Source organism: Monocercomonoides exilis (genome assembly GCF_001643675.1).
Source record: "Monocercomonoides exilis strain PA203 chromosome Unknown scaffold7-2047599, whole genome shotgun sequence".
NCBI lineage: Eukaryota > Preaxostyla > Oxymonadida > Polymastigidae > Monocercomonoides > Monocercomonoides exilis.
In genome coordinates this window covers 1,958,843-1,979,525 of record NW_027150552.1, presented here as the reverse complement: position 1 = coordinate 1,979,525, position 20,683 = coordinate 1,958,843, and the positions used below count along the sequence as shown (strand labels likewise).

The 20,683-nt window shown below is 38.9% G+C and overlaps 3 protein-coding genes across 3 annotated transcripts; 1 reads left to right on the top strand and 2 right to left on the bottom strand.

Moving 5' to 3' along the window:
- Window positions 1-398: 398 nt before the first annotated feature.
- Window positions 399-7,766, bottom strand: MONOS_2038 (putative ATP-dependent DNA helicase PIF1; the record flags this gene model as incomplete). The annotated part of the gene is made up of 2 exons (XM_067871931.1): window positions 399-7,638; window positions 7,721-7,766. The coding sequence occupies 2 exons, from the start codon at window positions 7,764-7,766 to the stop codon at window positions 482-484; spliced, it is 7,203 nt and encodes a 2,400-aa protein (XP_067733632.1). The 3' UTR covers window positions 399-481.
- A 573-nt stretch (window positions 7,767-8,339) lies between these two features.
- On the bottom strand, window positions 8,340-15,897 carry MONOS_2037 (uncharacterized protein). The gene has a single exon (XM_067871930.1). The coding sequence runs from the start codon at window positions 15,883-15,885 to the stop codon at window positions 8,980-8,982; it is 6,906 nt and encodes a 2,301-aa protein (XP_067733631.1). The 5' UTR covers window positions 15,886-15,897; the 3' UTR covers window positions 8,340-8,979.
- A 718-nt stretch (window positions 15,898-16,615) lies between these two features.
- On the top strand, window positions 16,616-18,124 carry MONOS_2036 (uncharacterized protein; the record flags this gene model as incomplete). The annotated part of the gene is made up of 1 exon (XM_067871929.1): window positions 16,616-18,124. One exon carries the CDS (start codon window positions 16,616-16,618, stop codon window positions 18,122-18,124), a length of 1,509 nt encoding a protein of 502 aa, XP_067733630.1.
- Between the last annotated feature and the right edge of the window lie 2,559 nt (window positions 18,125-20,683).

Below are 20,683 nucleotides of genomic sequence, written 5' to 3'. Positions count from 1 at the left end.
TATATATTTGGAAAAAAGAGTTGTTTTTTTGGATTTTGCCTTAAAAAAAAAAAAAAAAAAAAAAAAAAAAAAAAAAAAAAAAAAAAAAACACATTATCAATTTTTAGATAGAAAAAAATTTTTTGGGGAAATATTTCTAATAAAATGTTGACAGTTTTTATTTCGTTTTTAATTTTATAAGAATTCCGAGCCTTTTCATCCCAACAGTTCATTTTGGATGCACAAGCGTTTGATACTCCATTTGTTAGGCTTTATCATTTCAAGGAAAAAGAAAGAAAGAAAAAAGAAAAGGAAAAAGAAAAAGAAAACAGAATTAGTTATTTTTTTGTTTCATTCATATTTATCCCCCCCTTTGTCAAACAAAACAAATCAAATCAAACTTTTTTTTTCCATTTCTCCTTTTCAAACTTTTTTATTTTGATATCTTTATGTGAAATGAGAAAATTCAATCAATAAATACATAAGAGATCACATTTTCGCTTCATCCTCTTTTGCTTTGTTTTGGTTTTCTTTTGCTAATTCCATTTGCAGGATCCTCAAAAGAATTCCATTTTTGCCTTTTAGCCTCTGAAATTTTCTCAGGAAACTTGCCCTCTTTCTGTATTCTCTTTAGAAAGCTCTCCAAAATCATGTCGCCTCTTCTGTACTCTTCCTCCTCTTCCTCAACAACAGCAGGCATCATTTCATTAATCTCTCGCTCCAACGAGCCTGATGCTCTGGACGAATGAAACGAAGGAGCAGCACAAGAAACCGAAGAATGCTTTCCACCTTTTTCCTTCTCCCTCTCCCTCTCCTTCTCTTTTTCCTTAATCCTCATCAGACACTTCTGCCTTCGGTACCACTCAACCACTTTGCTGTTGGCTCTGATGGCGTCTTTCTTCCACTCCACCACCCGCAGCCCTTCCAACCTCCGCGCCCTGCTCAGCGCCACATACGCCTGCCCCTCTGCAAAGCAGTCGCAGAGCGACACTTCCAGCCAGTCGATGCTCATCCCCTGCGACTTGTGCATCGTCGACGCCCACGCCAGCTTCAACGGCAGCTGGATCCGCTTTGCCACCACCTCCGTCTCCTGCGTCGAGGGGTTCACCCGCTCGTAGTTCCAAACAGACTCCCTCAAGAGAAGGTCAAAATATGGCGGAGAGGCAGACGCATCGGAGGGTGAAGAAGAGCTGTTTGACTGGGGCTTTGCTGTGAAGAACCTCACAACTGGATAAAGCCTGTCGTTTGGATCTCTTCCTGTGACTGTAATTTCAACAGACTCTATTTCGCTGTCGCTGCCCTCTTCTTCGTCGTCTTCTTCTTCTTTCTCTATCTCCTCCTCTTTTGCTTCGTCTTCTTCTGTTTTGAACACTCCTGGAATGGCAGTCACATCGTCTATTTTTTGCTCAGAAGACAAAGAAACAGACTTTCGTTCTTTCAAATCTGTCGCAATTGATTTGGCATCTTCTGCAGAAGATAGCAATGACTCGGTCTCATGTTTAATCTTCTTTTCTTCTTTCTTCTTTTTCTTTTTCTTCTTTTCTTCTATCTCTTCTTTTATCTTTTCTTCTATCTCTTCTTTAATCTTTTGAGATTTCTTTGTTGAGTGCGTTTCTTCATCATTTTTTGTTTTTTCCTTCGATTTTTTTCCTGTTGTCTCTTTCTCTTTCTCTTTCTCTTTCTCTTTCTCCTTCTTCTTTTTATTTTTCTTCTTTTCCTTTTCTATCTTCTTCTTCTTCTTCTTCTTCTTCTTCTTCTTCTTCGAACTCACACTGCTGCTGCTTGAATCACTTGAATCATCTCCAAATCCAAAGAAGCCCACAATCCCGTTGTTTCCCCTTTCTTCGTCTTCGTCTTCGTCTTCGCTGTCGCTCGAATCGTCATATTCATTCCCATCTGAGCTGTCCGAGTCATTTTTCCTCTTTTTCCAGTCTTTCCTGCCCACCAGTGCATTTTGCATCCCAAACTCGATCTCGTGCTCGTCTCCAAACATGTGCCTTCTCCTTCGCTCAGACACGTTCTCCTCCTCCAAACTGCTGTCTTCCTCGTCTCCATCAATCATCCTCCTCTTCCTCCCCACTTCTTCCAGTCTGTGCATCCTCCTCTTCTCCTTCTTGCCCTTCTTCTTCTTCTTCACTGCCACAAAGTCCACCACAATTCCCCTCGAGCCATTCACCAGGCCAACTTCAGGCATGTTCTTCAGCAGCATCACCTGCGCCCCTATCTTCAGCTCCACAACAGTATCAACCACAACTGAATGCCGGAGAAACGGGAGAAATTCTGCAGACCCACAATCTTTTGCATGATACAAGATGGGGTCGCCTTTGAGCTGGCTGAGATGCAGCTGGTTAATCGCATTCACATCCACATTGCGCGAAAACAGCTGCGTCGGAAGAAGAACCGGCTGAGGTTTAGAGTCGGACGAAGGAAGAATGCTGTCTTCCTCTTTTTTGCTGGCGAAGTTTCCGCTCGTGCTGATGTCGAGAGGCCTCTTCAGATAGTCCAGCACAGCACACCCGAAAGGAGACACCCTTCCGATCCGCACCTGTTTCAGCAGCTCAATCAGAACTTGATCACTCTGCCGGAAAATCGACTGCAGCACAACCACATTCGGAACAGCTGTGTCGAAACAGCTCGCTTCAAACAGGAAACGCGGGGCAGGCAGAGCAGAGGGAGGTGGAGAAGGAGAAAGGGGTGGCGACAAAGAAGGAGAGGAAGAGAAAGAGCCAGCAGCAAACACATTCCTTGCTCCAGAAAACCCACTAAATGCCTCGACAAAGCAATCTCTCTGTGAAGAAAGCGTTTTCAGCTGCATTCCAGCGCCTCTCATTCTTCCTCTTCCGCCAAATCGCTCGCCCATCTCCTTCATCTCCCTCTCCTCCCTCTCCTTCTCCCTCAACATCGCCTGGTATGCCTCCACCTCTTCCTCTGTCGAAGGCTGCCTCTGCACCGGCGGCAGCTGACAGAAGTCGCCACACAAAATGAGCTGAATGCCGCCAAACGGCCGCTCGTCTCTTCGGACCATCCGCGCCACCCACTCCAGCTTCTCAAACAGAGCAGCATCCAACATGCTCACCTCGTCCACCACCAGCCTCTCGCACATTCTCCACCTCTCTCTTGCCCTCTGCATGGCGTCTGTGTCCAGCTGCATAATCTTCCTCGCCAGCTCCTCTTTTGTGCCCACACCCAGCCCAATCCCCGCAAAGCTGTGCAGAGTCATCCCTCCTTTCAGCTCAACAGCAGCAGCTCCTGTCATCGCAGTGATGAATGTGCGGGAGGCAGAAGATGCAGCAAAGGAAGAGGACAAAGAAGAACCTGGGCGATATGTCGAATAAGAAGGAGAAGAAGAAAGAGAAGAGGAAAATGAAGACGGCATTGCAAATGGATTAGCACCAGAAGAAGAAGAAGAAGAAGGAAAGGGCTTTAATCCTTTGCTTGTTTTTGCATATTTTTTGTCTTCTGAGCTTTTCTTTGAAGAAGTCTTTTTCCCTGTTTTTAGAGAGAATTCGCCCCATTCTTCATTGACTCCTCCATCTTCGTGTGTTTTCCTCCATCTTTTCTCGTCGTCTTCTTCAAACATTTTCAGAAGTCGCTTCAGAATTGTCGTCTTTCCACTTCCAGCTGGGCCTGTCAGAAAGACAGACTCGCCTTTTTTGACAAGCGAAACAAGACTGCGAAAAAGAGCTGTGACACTAAATGAATTGGATGGAGAAACAGAAAGAGAAGAAGAAGAAGAAGAGGAAGAAGAAGAAGAAGATGATGATGACAAAGGAGAGGAAAGATTGAGATTTGAAGGGAAAGATTGCTTGGAAGCAGCAGCTGAAGTGTCAGATGAAGTGGCAAAAGGAGAAGTCTGAGGCGAAATGGGAATGAGATTTGGGTTGGACGGCTTCGAAAGTCCAAATGGAGAGGAAACTTTGCCAGGCGGAGGACGAGTTTGAATGGCAGACGGATGTGGTTTGTGTGAATGGCGAGAAGAAGAAGAAGAGAAGGAAGAAGAAGAAGAAGAATTAGGGAGAGTTGACTGAGATTGTTCATTTTGCTTCTTCTCTCTTTCAGAAGTTGGAGAAGAAGAAGAAGAAGAAGATGATGATGATGAAGATGATTGTGTTTGTTTCAGATTTGATGAAGAAAGATCAAAAGCGCTTTCTTCTTCAGATCGAAATGAAAGCGACTCAACAGCGGGTGATGAAACAGGAGGAAGAGGAAGAGATTCAGAAGAAGGTGTGGAAGGTGTGGAAGGTGTGGAAGGAGAAGAAGGAGAAGAAGAATGAAATGAACGAGAAGGAGTTGAAGAAGAGGATTTTGCTGATGAAGTTTTTGAAAGAACATTTTTTGATGTTTTCTTTTCTGTTTCGGTGGCTTGTTTTTCTGTTGAAAACTTGAGAAAATTTGGCAAATCCAAAGAATTCAATTGCATGTCTTGTTCTTTTTGATGATCATTTTTATTGGATGTTGACTTGCACTCTTTAATTGGAGTGGATTGGAGACGTTTTGAAGAGGAAGAAGAAGAAGAAGGAGAAGGAGGAGAAGGAGGAGGAGGAGGAGGAGGAGGAGGAGGAGGAGGAGGAGGAGAAGAAGAAGAAGAAGAAGAAGAAGAAGAAGAAGAAGATGATGATGATGATGATACTGATGATGATGATGATTTTGATGGATGAGTGTCATTTTGATGTTTTTGATGAGATGGAGGAGAATTCTTTTCTGAATGATGAGCAGATGTTGATGTGTGTGTATTTGCTGTGTTTGTGTCAGTAGCAGTAGCAGAAGAAGAGGAGGAATGAGAAGAGGAATGAGAATGTGAATTAGAGTGGGAATTAGAGTGGGAATGAGAATGAGAACGAGAATGAGAAGAAGAAGAAGAAGAAGAGTGAGAAGTGGAAGAATGAGAGCGAGGAGGAGAAAGGGAATGAGAAGAAGAATGAGGAGGAGAAGCAGAAGAAGAAGAATGAGACGAAGAAGAAGAAGAAGAAGATGATGATGATGGCGATGATGCATTGTGATAAAGACTCGAATGAAACACTTCTTTGACATGTTTCTTGTTCAAATGCTCAGATTCACCATTCTTTTGAATATTCTGCTGATTGTCAGATGGCTCAGAAGAAGAGGAAGAAGAGGAAGAAGAGGTGGTGGAGGAAGAAGAATGTGAATTTTGATTGACTTGAGGTGTTTTTGTCTGTTTTGCAGTGTTTTCTGGCTGATTTCTCAGAAAACTTTCATTCCACGTGTCATCTTCATCAAGTGACAGAAAAGATGAGTCTGGAAAATTTATCGCTTTTTTATTCACAGATGATGATGATGATGATGAGGGAGAAGAAGAGAAAGATGAAGAAGATGATGAAGAAGATGATGAAGGAGAATTAAAAGCAGTGAGTGGATTTTCGCCTTCTGCAAGCAGAGGAGGAGGGATCAGCGAGAGCGTGTAGTCAGGCAGCGATGCCTGTGTTGTTGTGATCTGCATCGAATGTCTCTGAGAAGAAGAGGAAGAAGAAGAAGCAGAAGAGGAAGAAGAAGCAGAAGCAGAAGAAGAAGATGATGATGAAGTATTTGAAATGCCTTTTGAGACTGTCACATTGTTTGCTTTCTTTGAAACAGAAGAAGAATTAATAGTAGTATTAGAAGAAGAAGAGGAAGAAGAAGAAGAAGAAGAACTGTTTTGTGAGCTTTCCAATCCAAAAGAAGAGTTTTGCTGAGAAGAAGCCACAACACCTTTCTTTGGAGCGATTGGAGGTCTTTTCAGAATTGGTTCAGAAGAAGAAGAAGAAAAGAGAAAAGAGTTGGATTGTGGGAAAGAGCTTGGCAGAGCAGATGGCTTTGAGGAAGAAGGAGGAGAATTTGAAACAGGCTGACGAGGAGGAGAAAGAGAAGGAGGAGAAAGAGAAATTTGTGGATATGTTGGAGGCTGATAAGGTGGAGGTGAATTAGAAGGAAATGAGACAGGAGAAGCATAAGCAGAAGGAGGAAGAGGAAGAGGAGGAGGAGAGGAAGAAGGGAAAGATGGAGGTGGATAAGCTCGTTGAGGATAGGGAGGTTGATTGAAAGGAGCCTGTTGATAAGAATTCTGTTGGAAAGGCAGAGGAAAAGAAGGGGGAAAAGAAGGGGGATAAGGAGGCTGTGGATAAGAAGGGGGAATGAATGAAGGCTGAGGCAGAGGAGGAGGATAAAAGGGAGGCTGTGGAGCGGAAGGGAGTGGATATGAAGGCTGGGCGTATGGAGAGGAGCAGCCAACAGGTGGAATGCCTTTCTGAGCAGGAAGAGGGGGAGAAGGAGAAAAGCGAGGGGAAGACAAAGGAGAAGATAGAGGAGAAGATAGAGGAGAAGAAGTTGAATAAGCAGGAGCAGTTGATGTGATATGTGAAGATGGCGGCAATGAAGATGCTGAAGAAGGTGCTGCTGTTGAATAGTTTGGATGAGATGAAGAAGGATAAGCAGAAGCAGTTGTTGATGGCAAAGTCGATGATGATGTTTGCTTGGGAAATGAATGCTGTGGTTGAGATGAAGCTGATGGAGCTGAGGCATTTGATTGAATTGAAGGAGCTGTTAATGCTGTTGATGACGCTGATGACGCTGATGATGCTGTTGAAGCTGAAGAAGAAGCAAAGTGAGATGGATTTGATGACGAAGAAAGCGAATGTTTGCGATTTGTTGTGTTATTTGCTGCAGAGGATGATGAAGATGCAGATGGGGCAGAAGAAGAATTGGATTGAGTGGTTTTGAGAGAATTTTGTCGAAATGATTGAGTGTTCGTTGGAACCTGGTGAGCAGTTGATGACGAATGATTTAATGGAAAAGAAGCGGATGAGGTTAAAGAATGAGGAACTGTGGAAGAATTCGAAGAGTTTGAAGAATTTGAAGAGTTTGAAGGGTTTAAAGAGTGTGAAGAATTTGAAGAAGAAGATTTTGATGTCGCAGTTGATTTCGTAGCATCATCTCTTTCTTTCTTTTTTATTTTCTGAATTGTCCCAGCGGAATGTGAAGCTTCATTTTTGTCTGAATCTTCTTTTTTCAGAATTTTTGAAGTTGAATCATTCAATTCTGTGTTATTATCACTGTACCAAAGTGTATATCCTTTATGTGTTGACTTTTTACTTTTTTTTTCTTTCTTGTGCTTTTCTTTTGCATGATCATTTTTCTTGCTTGATTTAGATGAAACGATATCAGATGATGAGGAAGTTTGATGTGAAGATAATTCATTTTGAGAATTAACATCTTCAGAAATTTCATCAAACAGACTTTCCTCTTCGCAAACAACAACTTCTTTTTCCAATGGAGATTTATCAGAAAATTTCCGTTGCTCAGGGGGAAAGTATTCATACTCTTGAATTATTGCATGTTTATCACGTTTAAAAGGTTTGCCTTTTTGTTTGGTTAAATCAATAATTTCTCCCGAGCTATTTGAAGGCAAATTATCATCATTAAGTTTTGATTTTTTCTTTTTTCTTTTTGAAGAAGTGTCTACAATTTCACTCGCAACAACTGCCGTCACCTTTAGAGCTGTTGGGATTCTAGGGCGCGAACTCCAGGGATCTCGTTCGCTTATTTTTCCAGCTTTAGTTTTTTTAATTGTTTCTTTCGAATTTTTCTTTGAATAATCTTGTATTTCTGTTTCAGTTGGAGAATCGATAATAAAAGAAATTCCGTGTGGGAAAGTCACACGTGTTCCTGATGCATCATATTTTAAACAAATTTAAAATAAAAAATAGTCATTATTATCTAATAAACATTAAAATAACAGATAAATAACCATGAAGAGTCCTAATTCCATTTGACCTTTGAGGACTCTTTTGCATAACAGAAAAATTTCACGCAATATTAATTGAATGAGCTCAGAATACTCAAAAATTTATGAACAATTTAATTGTTGTGGTATTTTGATCATTATTATTAATAAATTTTAAATGTTTCAAATGGTTAAGACAAAGTTCAAATAATTTCCAGTTAAGACTTACAAATATTGAAAGGATGTTATTTTCTTCTCAAATTTTGTGAATTTCAAATAGAAATGTGAAAATCAAAATTTATATTGATAGAAAAAAAAACTAACAAAATGAAACATGGTTTAATTATTCACATAAAAAATGAAAAGAAAAGCAATTCATTGTTTCTTTTAAATATTTCGCACAGAAATGAGTCCGTTGAATTTATCAACTGAAATATTTTCTTCATGCATTTTTTTCCAAAATGAACTGTAATCTTCTTTTTTCTTTAATAATATTAATTTTTGTTTTTATTTTTATTGAAAATCAATAAATAAATCACGGTAATATTCGCAATTTCAAATTCAAATGATTTCATCTGATTAAAAAGAATAATTTTTCGAAATTAAACATTTAAAAATAACTTTATAAAAAAAAACTCTCTATAAATGATTGAAAGCATGTTTGTTAATGTGATAACAATACTTAAAAGTTTGAGTAATATTTAAATGACACCTATTTGTTGAAACAAATTTCAATGACATGATATTTTAAGCAATTAAAGGAGAAAGTTTTCATAAATGAAAACAAAATCAATAATAAAAACAAACTAAAGAAGTGCTAATACATAATAATTCATTAAAAACAAAAAATATTATGAAATTGTTTCTATCACAAACAGAATATGAATAGTCGAGTTGTTTCTTATTCGGCTGAAATAAATGTGAAGATATAATATTTAAAACGATAATAAATAAATAAATAATGATTGATTAAAGAAAATATTAATAGCTAACTTGTGAAAAAATAAGATTGAAATTATTATAAAAAATACATAAATGAAATGGGTGAAATGCTAATATTGATGTTTATTAATTGTAAAAAGCAAGAATAAAATGAGATTTTTCTGTAATAATTTTATTTAAACTGTTTATGGTTTATAATAATCTTGCTGTTGGAAATGAAATGTTCACTTAAATTTTCAGTAACACAGAGAAGAGGAGTTCAAAACAGAAGACAAATTTGGTGAATGCATATTCAAATACATATTCAAATACATAAACATTTGACTTCAACATTGTGCAGTTCAAGTAAAATGCTGTGTGTCGTAAGGCGATGAAGTCATTGTGTATTTCAAAGAAGACGAAACTGAAGAAGAAGCTGAAGGAAGCATTCTGCTATCCTCATTTCGAAGCTCCTCGTATTTTAAAATTGCTCCTTTTTCTTTTTCTTTTTCCCCATCGCTGCTTATTGTTATTCTTTTCTTCTTTTTCTTTTTCTTTTTCTTCGGACCACTTTTCTCTTGAAGTTGTTGTGCCATCTTTTTTGTGCTGTTTGCCATCCGAAGCAGATACAGCGTCAGCAAAACAGACAAAACCAGAAACATTCCAGTCAGTGCAAAGCAGACAACTGTCACAGCAGTCGCTTTCCTTTTCATTGCTTCTGCATCACCTTCAGGAGACTCCTTATTCCCATCCTCGTCTGATGGGTCATTGCCGAATCCCTTCCCAATGCTCAGCATTTGCGTGGTTCCAATTTTGCTGCTGCCGCAAATGCCATTGTCATTTGCTGTAGACGTTAAACTCAGTTTAATTTCATCAGAAGTATATGATTGCTCCAAAAACGAAAGGTCAAATGATCCATTGGCACTTGTCTCGTTATGAATTGTATCCATTTCGAATGTTTCTTCTTTCCAGATGTTTCCATTTCGCACAATGCTCACCTTGAATCCCAACTGGCACGGAAAGAAGTCTGTCCCGTTGAAGGAAAGATTCATCTTCTTTTCTGAAATGTTCGACTTTACAGACTGCAGAAACGGCTGGAAAAGATTGCACGAATCGAGACTTTCTCCAGCCTGCGTGGTGCAGTTGTCCTCCCAAAACCACATCGAGATAAAGCGCGGCTGACCCTCACGCTGTCCATCGCTGCTCCTCTCCCACTCGGCAGTGGTGTCCAGATGAATTGCTGACGAATGGCACAGAACATTCCGCCTGGCAGCTGTGTTCGTTCCAAATTCCTTCGGTTTGTTCAAAGAAAAATTCATCTCCTGAAGATTAACGTTGCTCTCCCTTACGGACAGTGCTCCATATGGCGAGTTTGAAAATGTTGTGTTTTTGAGTGTTCCTTCGCCAGATCTTGCACAAATCATCGAGCCGTTCCAAGTGCACACTTGTTCTGGAATGAACCACTGGTCTTCATTAAGCAATTGAGTAAACAAAAATGAAGATGTTAATAACGTTGAAGAAGATGAAACTTTCTTTGCATTTGAAGACGAAGAGACTTTTTCATTAAATTCACAGTTTTCCAATAAAAAATGTGAAGCAGAAAATGCAGCATACGTTCCTTCATTAGCTTCAACTTTGCATTCAGAGCAGGTCACAGACTGCATACTGAAGTTCCTTGCATCTGCAATCTCAGCAACAAGCGGCACAGCACTTGCGCTTCCTTCGTCATGCACAACACTCACATTTCTGAAATTGCATTCAGCCAGCGACACAGATGAACCTCCAATACCTCCCCGAAAAACAGGCAGCTTAACAGCCAGTGAACGAAACGAAGAGGACTTTACTGATACAACATTAGCGCCAGTACAATCAAACAGAGTGTTTTTTGTCCGAAGGGAATTGAAAGTGCATCCTTCCACCACCAGCGCTCCAGACATTGCTCGAACCAGCGCTCCTCCCATAAACATTGCTCCATCAGCAGCCGATGGTCGCCCAACCACTTCACACGAACGAAGCGTCAGGCAGCTTTTCGGCCTTCCTCCTTCAAACGCAATAAACGTTTTCGTCTCAAAGTCTGCATCAGCCTCAAAAGAAAACTTCAGCTTTGAGAACTCTGCAACAACTGCACACATAATCCACTCGGCACCCACACCAGCACCCGTCAAAAACACGATTCCTCCGCTTCCCGCATTAATTCCGTCTATCTTTGTGGAGGTCAATTGAACGCTCTCTGATAGATTCATATCAGATGTCAGATCCACCGTCAACTCCGTCTTGTAGAACTGCCCCTCACTCGCCGGAGGTTCGTCTTCTGCAGGTTTCAGTCTGTTCAGCGCATGCTTCAGTGTGCAGCACGGATTATTTTCCTTTCCACAAGCTTTAGTGTCTGCTCCTGCCGCATCTGCCACAGCCTTACTTACTCTGAATACCAACAAAGGCGTGTATTCATCGATGTATTGAGCTGAAGAAGTGTTAAAAACACACCAGTTTGTATCGTTGTAGTCGTACTGTTCAAGAAGCGTCACTACTATATGTGGCATCACGCTTTCTGGATTGTTTGCTTCAACATACAGATCTTTTCCATAGCAAGCCTTGTTTCCATCGAAATAAAACCCTGAAAATTCCACGTCTGAATTCCCCATCATATTTTGTCCGCTGAAATGTTCGAAGATTAAATGCAACCCTCCTCCTTTCCCATCAACTTCTGATGTAGTGCAATAACTTAATCGTATATGAGCCATTTTCATTGTGATTGCTGCCACGCTGTTGACAGTTGCAAACAGCGCTCCTCCATGTTGCGACGAAAGCGAATCGCAATCCGTAAAATTGCAAAGCTCGATGTCAACCGAGCTGTAACTTATTTCTGCTAAATCAACAACCGCACTGGAGGCTGAATGCTGACTGATGTTTGTAAATGTAGTGTCGTTTATTAACATTACTTTATCAGCTGCATTTCTACCGAAACGAAGAGAAATCGAAGGAATTTCTTTATTTGTATGAATTCCTTGAGTGAAACCTTCAGTTGATGTTGAAGTTGACTTCCAGCTAGATGCTCCCAATGTTGAATATGTAATCAATGAAACATTCTCTGTCACAATGTCTGTGAAGTTACAGCTAAACACTCTTGATTCTGATATGCCTGAGTATATTCTTAAAAAGTTGTCACCAAGTATCATTTCGGATATTACGCACTTTTGAATACAGAATGATCCTAGAGCAACACCTATTATACAGTAATCTATAACGTCTTGTCCTTCAAGCGTAAATGTGCAGTTACTTAATTCAAATGCACCACTCCTCGAATATAACATATTTTTTGTTGTCGAAGAGATGTTGACTGGAAGCTGAAAAGCCACTTGCTCTACGCTGCACTCTCCATCAAATGCAATGGCTGTATCAGAGGCGAACGCGTGTTCATCCTTCCAGATAGAAACAATGGAGTGTTCGTCTGAAACACTTTGCATGCTCATGTTTGTAAGTACAGCTGCAGACTCAAGTACGCTACGTCCTGCCATAACAACTCTTGCTGGAGCGCACGAAGACAATAATACTCTCGTTGTAAAGTGCAGAGTACGGCATGGTGCTGCAGCGTCTCCGCATGTACTTGCGTCTTTTCCCATATCCCACGACAGATACGTCTCACAGCGGTTTGGCACAATTGGGTTTAGTACTTCTCTCAAATCGATCGGATCTGGAAGCCCTGATAAATCCATTCCCATCATGTCACTTATCTGAAGTGTTGAATTGTTATCAACTACAAATCGAACAGATGTTTCATTTACAACACGGCGTAATGATCTACAAAACAGAAACAATTGAGCTCCATACATTGCCTGATTTAAGTCAAATTCCGGATCTTCCAGAGCCCATCCTGATTCATTCATTATGCTCATATACAAGCCACCTCCATAAGCGATTGTTGATGGAAGTGCATTTTCCGAAAAGTTACAATTTGTAAACTTTACTGAGGTACCGCCTGTCACATTCACAAAAACAGCTCCGCCTTTTGTTCCATTCGAACACAAAATACGCGAAAGGTTGGTGCTATTCATTATTATCTCTCCTTCAAAACTTCCAGGAACGAAAACTCCACCTGCCATTGTTGTGCTGTTGCAAGAACCAAATAGCACATCGGATATCTCCACTTGAAATGGGTCTCCATTCATTTGCTCGCTAATAAAAAGCACTGACTTGTGTGAAAAGATGCTGCGAAACAACGAACTGCTCAGACTCACCAGTCCTCCACTCATAAAGATCGTGCATTCACATTCTACACCTGTAGTTGTAGTTAACGCAGAGAATCCAGTTATAATCAGCTCAGTACCTGAATACACTTCTATCAGATTGGTGATTCCTTCTTTTATTACAAATTCCACGTCCATTATCTCCAGTGTGCTATTGCTAATAATTATCCCTGGTTCGATAGAATCTGAACTAAACGAAACCATGCTGGAATCCCTTCCCATTCCTTCCATTGCCATCTCCCTTCCATTTACTTCCAAAACTTTGTTTTTAGAATTAACTCCATACATTCCAAACATCAGCGCACCGACTCCTCCACTTCCCGAAGGAAAGCTCCATTCCACATGCCCGAATCCGTATTCAACCGTGAGACACGGATGAACGTCTGTGCCGCACATCAGAAAGTTTGTCCCATTGCTTGAAATGTGTACCTCTTCAAAGGGCGGAAGAAGATCGTATAGGTCTGTGTCGCTTGTGTGAGCGGTCGAGTCCTTCCCAAATAGACTGTTTGTTCTTTCATCAATTGCTAAATCCAATGCAAATCCAAATGCATCATCTACCAGTATATCCTCAAGAGATGAACATTCCACAAATATATCCTTTCCCACAGTTGCGTTATTATTCATGAATTTCAATCCCTTCAGCTTAACAATTCCATTTGAATTGTACTTCATGAATATTCCGCCTCCCTGTGTTACAAGTGAATTGGAAGTGACAGAGCATTGAGAGAAGTTCGAATCAACTATGTTTGTTTCTCCTGATGCAGCAATATCAATTCGCATTGCACCGCCTGTGGTACAATTCATAGATGGCAATTTGTTAAAGGAGCAGTTGCTCAATTCCAGTTGAGTGAAAGTTGGAATGTTTATCACTGCCTTGTTAACTTTGCTTGTGCTGATATTTGCAACAATTACATTATTCATTGTCACACTCCTTGTTGACAGCGATGAAGGCAAAGTTTCATCTATGATAATCGGCTCGTTTGATAGACTGTACATATTAATTACACATGAATCCATGTTCAAAGTGCATCCAAAAAACCGTACAAACACATACACAAAAGGTCCAAATCCTCCTGAATATCGCGTCGTAATATTTGTTAAAAAAAGTTTTCCATTCGATTCTTTCACGAAAAACAGGTCCCCTTCAAGGTCAATGATATCAAACTCCACGTTTTCCACACTCAGTGTGCAATTGATCACATCAAATCCCCCCCACGGTTCCACACTGACGTTCATTGGCTGTATCGTCTTGCTGTTAATGCTTCCTATCTTTATCTCCTGAGAAAGGGTAATTTTGCTTCTCTGTTTTTCCTGCCTTTCTCCGACAAGTATCACTCGGCTCACGTTTGTTGAAGAAAGCAGTGTAGAAAGAACATACGAAAGTGTAAGGCACGATGTCACTTCGCTCCCACCGCAGTCAGCTGAATCTGCACCTGATGCACTCACATATGCAATTTCATCAACAAGAGAAGCCCAACCTTTCTCAAACGGATACCACACATCAACCCTCCTGGCCTTGCCTTTGGTTGTCTGAGACATGCAATTCACCACTTTTAATCCCCGCTTGGAACCTGGACCCCAAAATATGTCGTCTCCGTGATGAAACAGTGAGGTGCATCCTATAAAAGTTGAGCTGCTGATGGTAACTTGCCCGATTCCGTTATCTTCCTTATCAAAATATAACGCACCACCTCTCAGTGAACTTGTGCAATTGGCAAAATAACAAGCAAATATGTAAATTTCCCAAACGTTTTCAAAACACTCAAAAAACGCTCCACCTCCTCCGCCGAAAAATTCAAGTTTTTTCTTCTCTGTAATGTTCCCATCATTGTTGAGTGAAGCATTCACGTGACATTTTAAAAATTGGCACTCGACAAGTTTTGTCTCTCCAAAAGATACATCGAATTCAGCTGCTCCACCCCGCATGCTTCCCCAGCTGAAGCATTCTGAAAATACACATTGGTTCACAGTCACACTTAACTCCTTTCCAGTCGCAAATACAGCTCCTCCTCTTCCTTCAAATGGCCGATCTGTCGTGATGTTTACAAATGAAACGTTGCTTATCTCCAGCATTGGTACATTGTCTGCGCGCAAGCACGCTCCGCAATCTCTTGAATTGCATCCCGAAAATTGACAGTCGGAAATGCAAAGCAAGCTTCCGCTTCTTCCATGCCATGTTATCAAGCCAACTCCCATATCCCGCATACTCACATTAGAGAATGTAAAAGCCCAAAATCTTCCCTTTAAACAAGGATTTCTGATTTCACAGCCACAAGAACCCTCTAAATGGTAAAATCCAGAACCCATCTTTGCTCCATTCGAAGTACAGTTGAAGCAATCAAAATTATTTTTCGTAATGCACAGATTATAAGCAAACGCGCTATACTCATATTGAGAATTATTAAATAAATTGTTCGAAAGTTCAAATGATAAAATCGAATTACTTTTGCATTCTGGTCCAGTATATGTGTGTGCGTTTTTCTCTCCTGTTATTTGCTTTTGATTTGTTGTGATGTTGCTGAATTGCGAACAGATTATGCGCCCCGATGCTAATTGGCCAGAAAACAAAAAAGGTGAGTTATATTCTTGATTTATCCCTTCAAACACCCCTTTTCTGATATCTATAGCTCCGCAATTTCCAATAAATTGAAATAATAAAAATCTTTGTCGGGGGTTTGTGGATTCTTGTGTAAGAGAGAAATTGAAGCATCGGACATTGCCGTCTGTTCTTGCAAAATATTTCCATCCAATTCTCTGCCCTGTAATCTCGCAATTGCGCAATTCTATATGTTCATTGCCTTGAGATTTTATACTATTCTGAATGCCATTATTTATAAAAACCAGATTCTCTGCGCAAAAGCTCGAATTAAGCAAACTTATCCAAGTTAATATTTCTGTTTTTTGTTTGAATGAAGTAACATTTCCCACAGTATGGATCTCTAGATCTAATGGAATGCAAATAGCAGCAAAAAATATTAGCCAGATATTTTTGAATAACGCATGAAACTGTTTTGATTTTTTCATGAAAGAAAATATGGGAATTCGGAATCCAAATCACAATATCTTGAAACGAAACAACAACAAATTAAATTTTTTTATTGACAATAATAATCTGAGAACATTAAACACAGTGTCTTGAATCATGAGGTTTGTTGAAGAAAAACCGTCAAATATACTTGATAATATTTTTTTTAATATGTTTTTTTTTTTTTTGGTGTGTTGATTTTTAAACGTTTTTGTCATTGTGTAAAGATTTTGTATTTTTTTTTGAAAATTTCATCAAAACCTTTTTTTAAAAACAAATGTATTCGAATGAATAAAGATGAAGATGTTTTTAATAAGCCTTTTCATTTTTCAGTGTTCATTTGTTAATATTCAATCGAAATTATTGAACAGAAAGTTTTGTGTGAAAAAAAAAAAAAAAACAGAAAAAAACGTGCACATGAAAACACCTTTCAAATATGATTTTCAAACCAAAACATAGACACCTATTGAATTATTTTGCACTGTTTTGAGTGAATAAAGCAAAAGACATACATAGTTTGTTTTATTTTATTCATGAAATATTTCTATCATAAAAGACAAATACTCAGCACAAACTCTGATTGACAAAAATCAATTTTTTTTGAATACATTAATTTTATAAATTCTATTTTTATATTTTTGTTTCACATTGGAAACAAACTTTCCAATTGCATGAATAGTTCTTTTTTATATTATGGGATTTGTTCTCCAATTTTTATTTGTTTCTAAAATGGAAAACAAAGGTTTTGAAAGCGTTAATGTAGCTCTTTCGAGTGAAGATCATCCGGTGCTAAAGGAAGCTTTGCTGAAAGAGAAAGGGATAAGCGAGGAGGATTTGACATTTTTAGCTTCAAAAGGAGATGTTTGTGTGGAAAGCATAATGACGAAGCTGGGTCCAAAAGAATTTGTTTGGGGAGCAGACTGGAACAAAGTGACATTTGATAAAGAACCATTTGTACTCCCTGGGTACGAAGCTTTTGCGATGAAACAACCAAGTTTTCGAAAGTCGTTGACGTCTGTGCCTTTATCGCGGTCTTTACGTCCAACCATGCATCTAAGCACACCAAATGCACAAGGAATCAGAAGGTCCACTGGGTTCAAAAGCCCCAGAAAAATTATTGAGACTGATTCTGGAGCAAACACAGCATCATCTATTGGACAGTCGCCTACAAGCCCTTTGCAGGAAAAGCTGTCCTATCCAGCCATCAAATGTGAATTGTTAACGAATCTCCTTGGAGTGCCCCCAAACTTTTTACCTCTTCCAACAGAACCTGATGAATCTCCAATTAATGAACTAAAAGTTCCGAAGCTTCCTCCGTTCACTTTCCCCTTATTTCCAACGTTTTCTTTGAACATATCGGAATTGGAAAAGCAAACTGCACAACAAACCGTTGACTCCAAGAAAACATCTATGCCAAGGCTGACAAATCGTTTTTCTCAGAAAACAGTATCGACTACCATGAAAACTGGAATAGGAAGAAGTTCAGCGTTTTCGTCCCCAGCTGCAACTAATCCTTATTCTCAGTTTTCTGCGCTGATAAAGAGAGCGGAAACTTTGAACAAAGCTCATGCCTCGTCAGAAGAAAAGAAAAAGGAAGAAAAAAGTGAAAATGAGACGAACTGTGGAGAAACAAAAGCTGAAGAGAAAGGAAGAAATGAGAAGAAAGATGACAAAGAGTCAAAAGGGGGATTTTCTTCTTCGAGTACAACAAACGAGGCCCGACTTGCTGAACTTAACGGCTTGTGCGAGAAATGGAAGAAAGTGACAGTGGAGCTGCTGGAGCTGCTGTTGCCTCAAGCAGAGGAGCATTACAAACAGATGAAAGTGCTGAAGGCAGAAAGAGAGCGGAACGAAGAAGAAGGATTTGGGTTCGGATTCGGATTCGGGTTTGGATTCGACGATTTTGATAAAAAGGAGAGCTCACACGGAAAGACATGGAAAGACAATGGAAAAAGGAGATCATTCATAAGTTGCAGCGAGAAAATCAGAGAGGAAGCAGGAGGAAAGGAAGAAGGCGAAGGAAGCAATTACGAAGAAGACGAAAATGACAGATTTTTTGAAGGAGAAGAAGGCGGACTTGAAGAAGCAAATGCGGAGGAAGGGGAAGGGAAAGAAACTGGAAAAGAAGGAACGAAAGAGGAGGATGACGCGCCGTTTTCGATGGGGATGTTTCTTGCGCAACTTAACATCGAACCAAGTCTTGTTGGCTATTCTGAAGTTTTGGATGCTTTCACTTGAAAGTTTGCATGAATTTTTTTATTAATGTTAGCAATATGTGATGATTGATCTGTTGTTTATTTGATAGCTTTTTGTGATTTCGCCCAGTCGATTGGAGGACTGTGAATTTTGTTTTTTGAAGCTGTCTTTCTTTGGGAGATGCATCAACTGCGCTTAAAGATAGCACGGGGAAAGAAACGAATGACTCAATTTAACGAATTCGGAAAATCCTTTTTTGCCTATTGGCAATTTTTTCATTTTGAATTGCTGATAACATTTTTGACTTATTCAAAAGAGAATACCTGAGACTTTGTGAAAAGGTAATTTTCCCCCCGGTTTCTGTTCCTTTTTTTGTTGCTTCAAGTTTATTTTTTTCTGCTTTTAACATTTATTTGCGATATTTCGGTGATAATGGGAACAAATTTGTGTAAAATCAACTTTAGCAAACTCTTCAACTGTTTATAATTCCATAGCAGAAGTGTTTACATCAAAATTTTTATTTCCGAATGATTGTGTTTTTTTGTTTGTTTAATATCAGTTCATTCAATATTCGCAAAGAATTCATATTAGCATCTGTTTTTTTTTTTAAATTTTATGGATTTTAAAAACACATTTTATTTACATTTTTATCTATTTGAATGAATAATGATTGCATTTTTTTTTTTAAAAAAAAGAAAAATTGATAGGGCAATGATTGCTTCCAAATGAGAAATTGAAAAGGCTTGATAATAATTTTTTTTTTTTATCTTTTTTCCCAAGAAAATAAATTTGCTCATGGGAAAGTTATCATTTCACACTTTTCTCTCTTGATAATTGCATCGATGCAAATGTTTCTCTTCAAAATCGGATTTATTGCATATCATTATTAAACTTCCTTGCAATATAAAGAAATTATGACTTATGGGAGCAAGGGATTGTTTCCAATCTTATCTCGATGTTATTTTTTATTGCTGCTGAAGCTGTTAGCCTCTCACCGATCAATTTCTTCGCTTTTGCAGACAATGAAAAATCACAAAATATCGATATATTTGAACTGTGTTCAGACAACAGCACAATCAGCTCAGCAATTCTCCTTCTCAACAGCTCCACCACAGTGAATAATGCCTTCTTCGTCAATATGCTGTGGAATAAACCTGCTATCCGCTGCATCAAATCGATACGTTGCCTTCAAAATACTCATTTGCTCTGTTCCGCGAATGCTTCACCATTGCTTGCAAAAAGAAGCATGATAAAGCTGTGTTATTTGTCAATATCCGCATGTTTAACCTGTTCTGCTTCCAATAGTATCATATCGTCTGATGTTTTAAGCACCATTTCACTGGAATCTAATATTGTAAGAAATGTTGTTATTCGCTCTGAAGATGGCTTATTACAATTGGGAGAGACTTGCAAAGAAACGCTGTGCAATACCATAGGGCTGCTAACTTTGTTTCACTTCATCTGCTTTCTGGGCCCTTCGTCCAATTCCACGTTCAAAAATAAATTAATATATAATCCTATATATTCACATGTGCTTGTTTACTCATAAATCCAGTTTTTAATGATCTCCTTTCTGTTTCGAGTAAAAAAATGCCAGAAATATTTAAATCTCCTTTCAAAGATTTTTTCCCCAACTTTCCCTCCTTTTTCTTTCCTCTTCCTCTTCCCTTTCGTGTTCATCCTTATCGTTTCTTTCATCAGATACTACTTCTACTTCTGCAATCTTTCAGCATTCGTTCGATGCCTTTTCCTCCTCCTCTTTTTCTTAATGCTCATCTTCGTTCCTTCCCGTACAAAGCTAAACAATAGTGTGTATAATAAGTGTGGTATCTATGTGCAGCCGTTCAGAGAAGTACCCGTTCTGTGAGTTCGTCCCAATTCTCCATTATCTTTCGTTTTCTCTTCTTTGCCCATCTTTCTCTTTCCTTTTTCTGTCGATCCACATTATGCATCTAAAATTTCTTTCTGCCTTTTCCTTATTCATCTTCCGGATCATATCACAGAAACCTGTTGCATTATCCCATGAGTGTAAGCTTCTTCTTTTTCCTCCTTTCTTTCTGTGAATTGCGCTGAACAATTAAGTACTCTGTAATGCATTGGTGAATTTCCATTTAAAATTGCTGAATGATTTCATATCAAAACTCTTGTTATTCCTTTCAATCTTGTGGTTTGCTCGAAAAAACGCAACATGCAGAAATTCCAACAGTTACCTGAATACAGCAAATAATTCTGAACTGAAAAGATGGCGAAAAAATAAGAAGCAAAAATATTACATTTCTCGTTATAAAAATCAAACTACAAACCTCAAAAATTTTAATTCTTTGCATTTGAATGAGTTCATAATATATTTTGGGTTCCTGAAAATTAATGGAACAAAATTTTTTGTTTCATGAATATTGTTCCACACAATTATATCAAAGATTTTTTACGATTTTTTTATATTTCATATTGCACGATAATATTAGAATTATAATCAAACGATTGCAGAAAAAGTTTGGAACAAGTCATTAAATTTTTCATATATGAAAGAATCCTACCCACGTCTTTTCGTTGTTCATAAGAATAACGACTGAATAATTATAAATGACGACACTTTCCATT

Coding starts and splice junctions, on each gene's coding strand:
- MONOS_2037 (XM_067871930.1), bottom strand. CDS start 15,885: ATGAAAAAATCAAAACAGTTTCATGCGTTATTCAAAAATATCTGGCTA.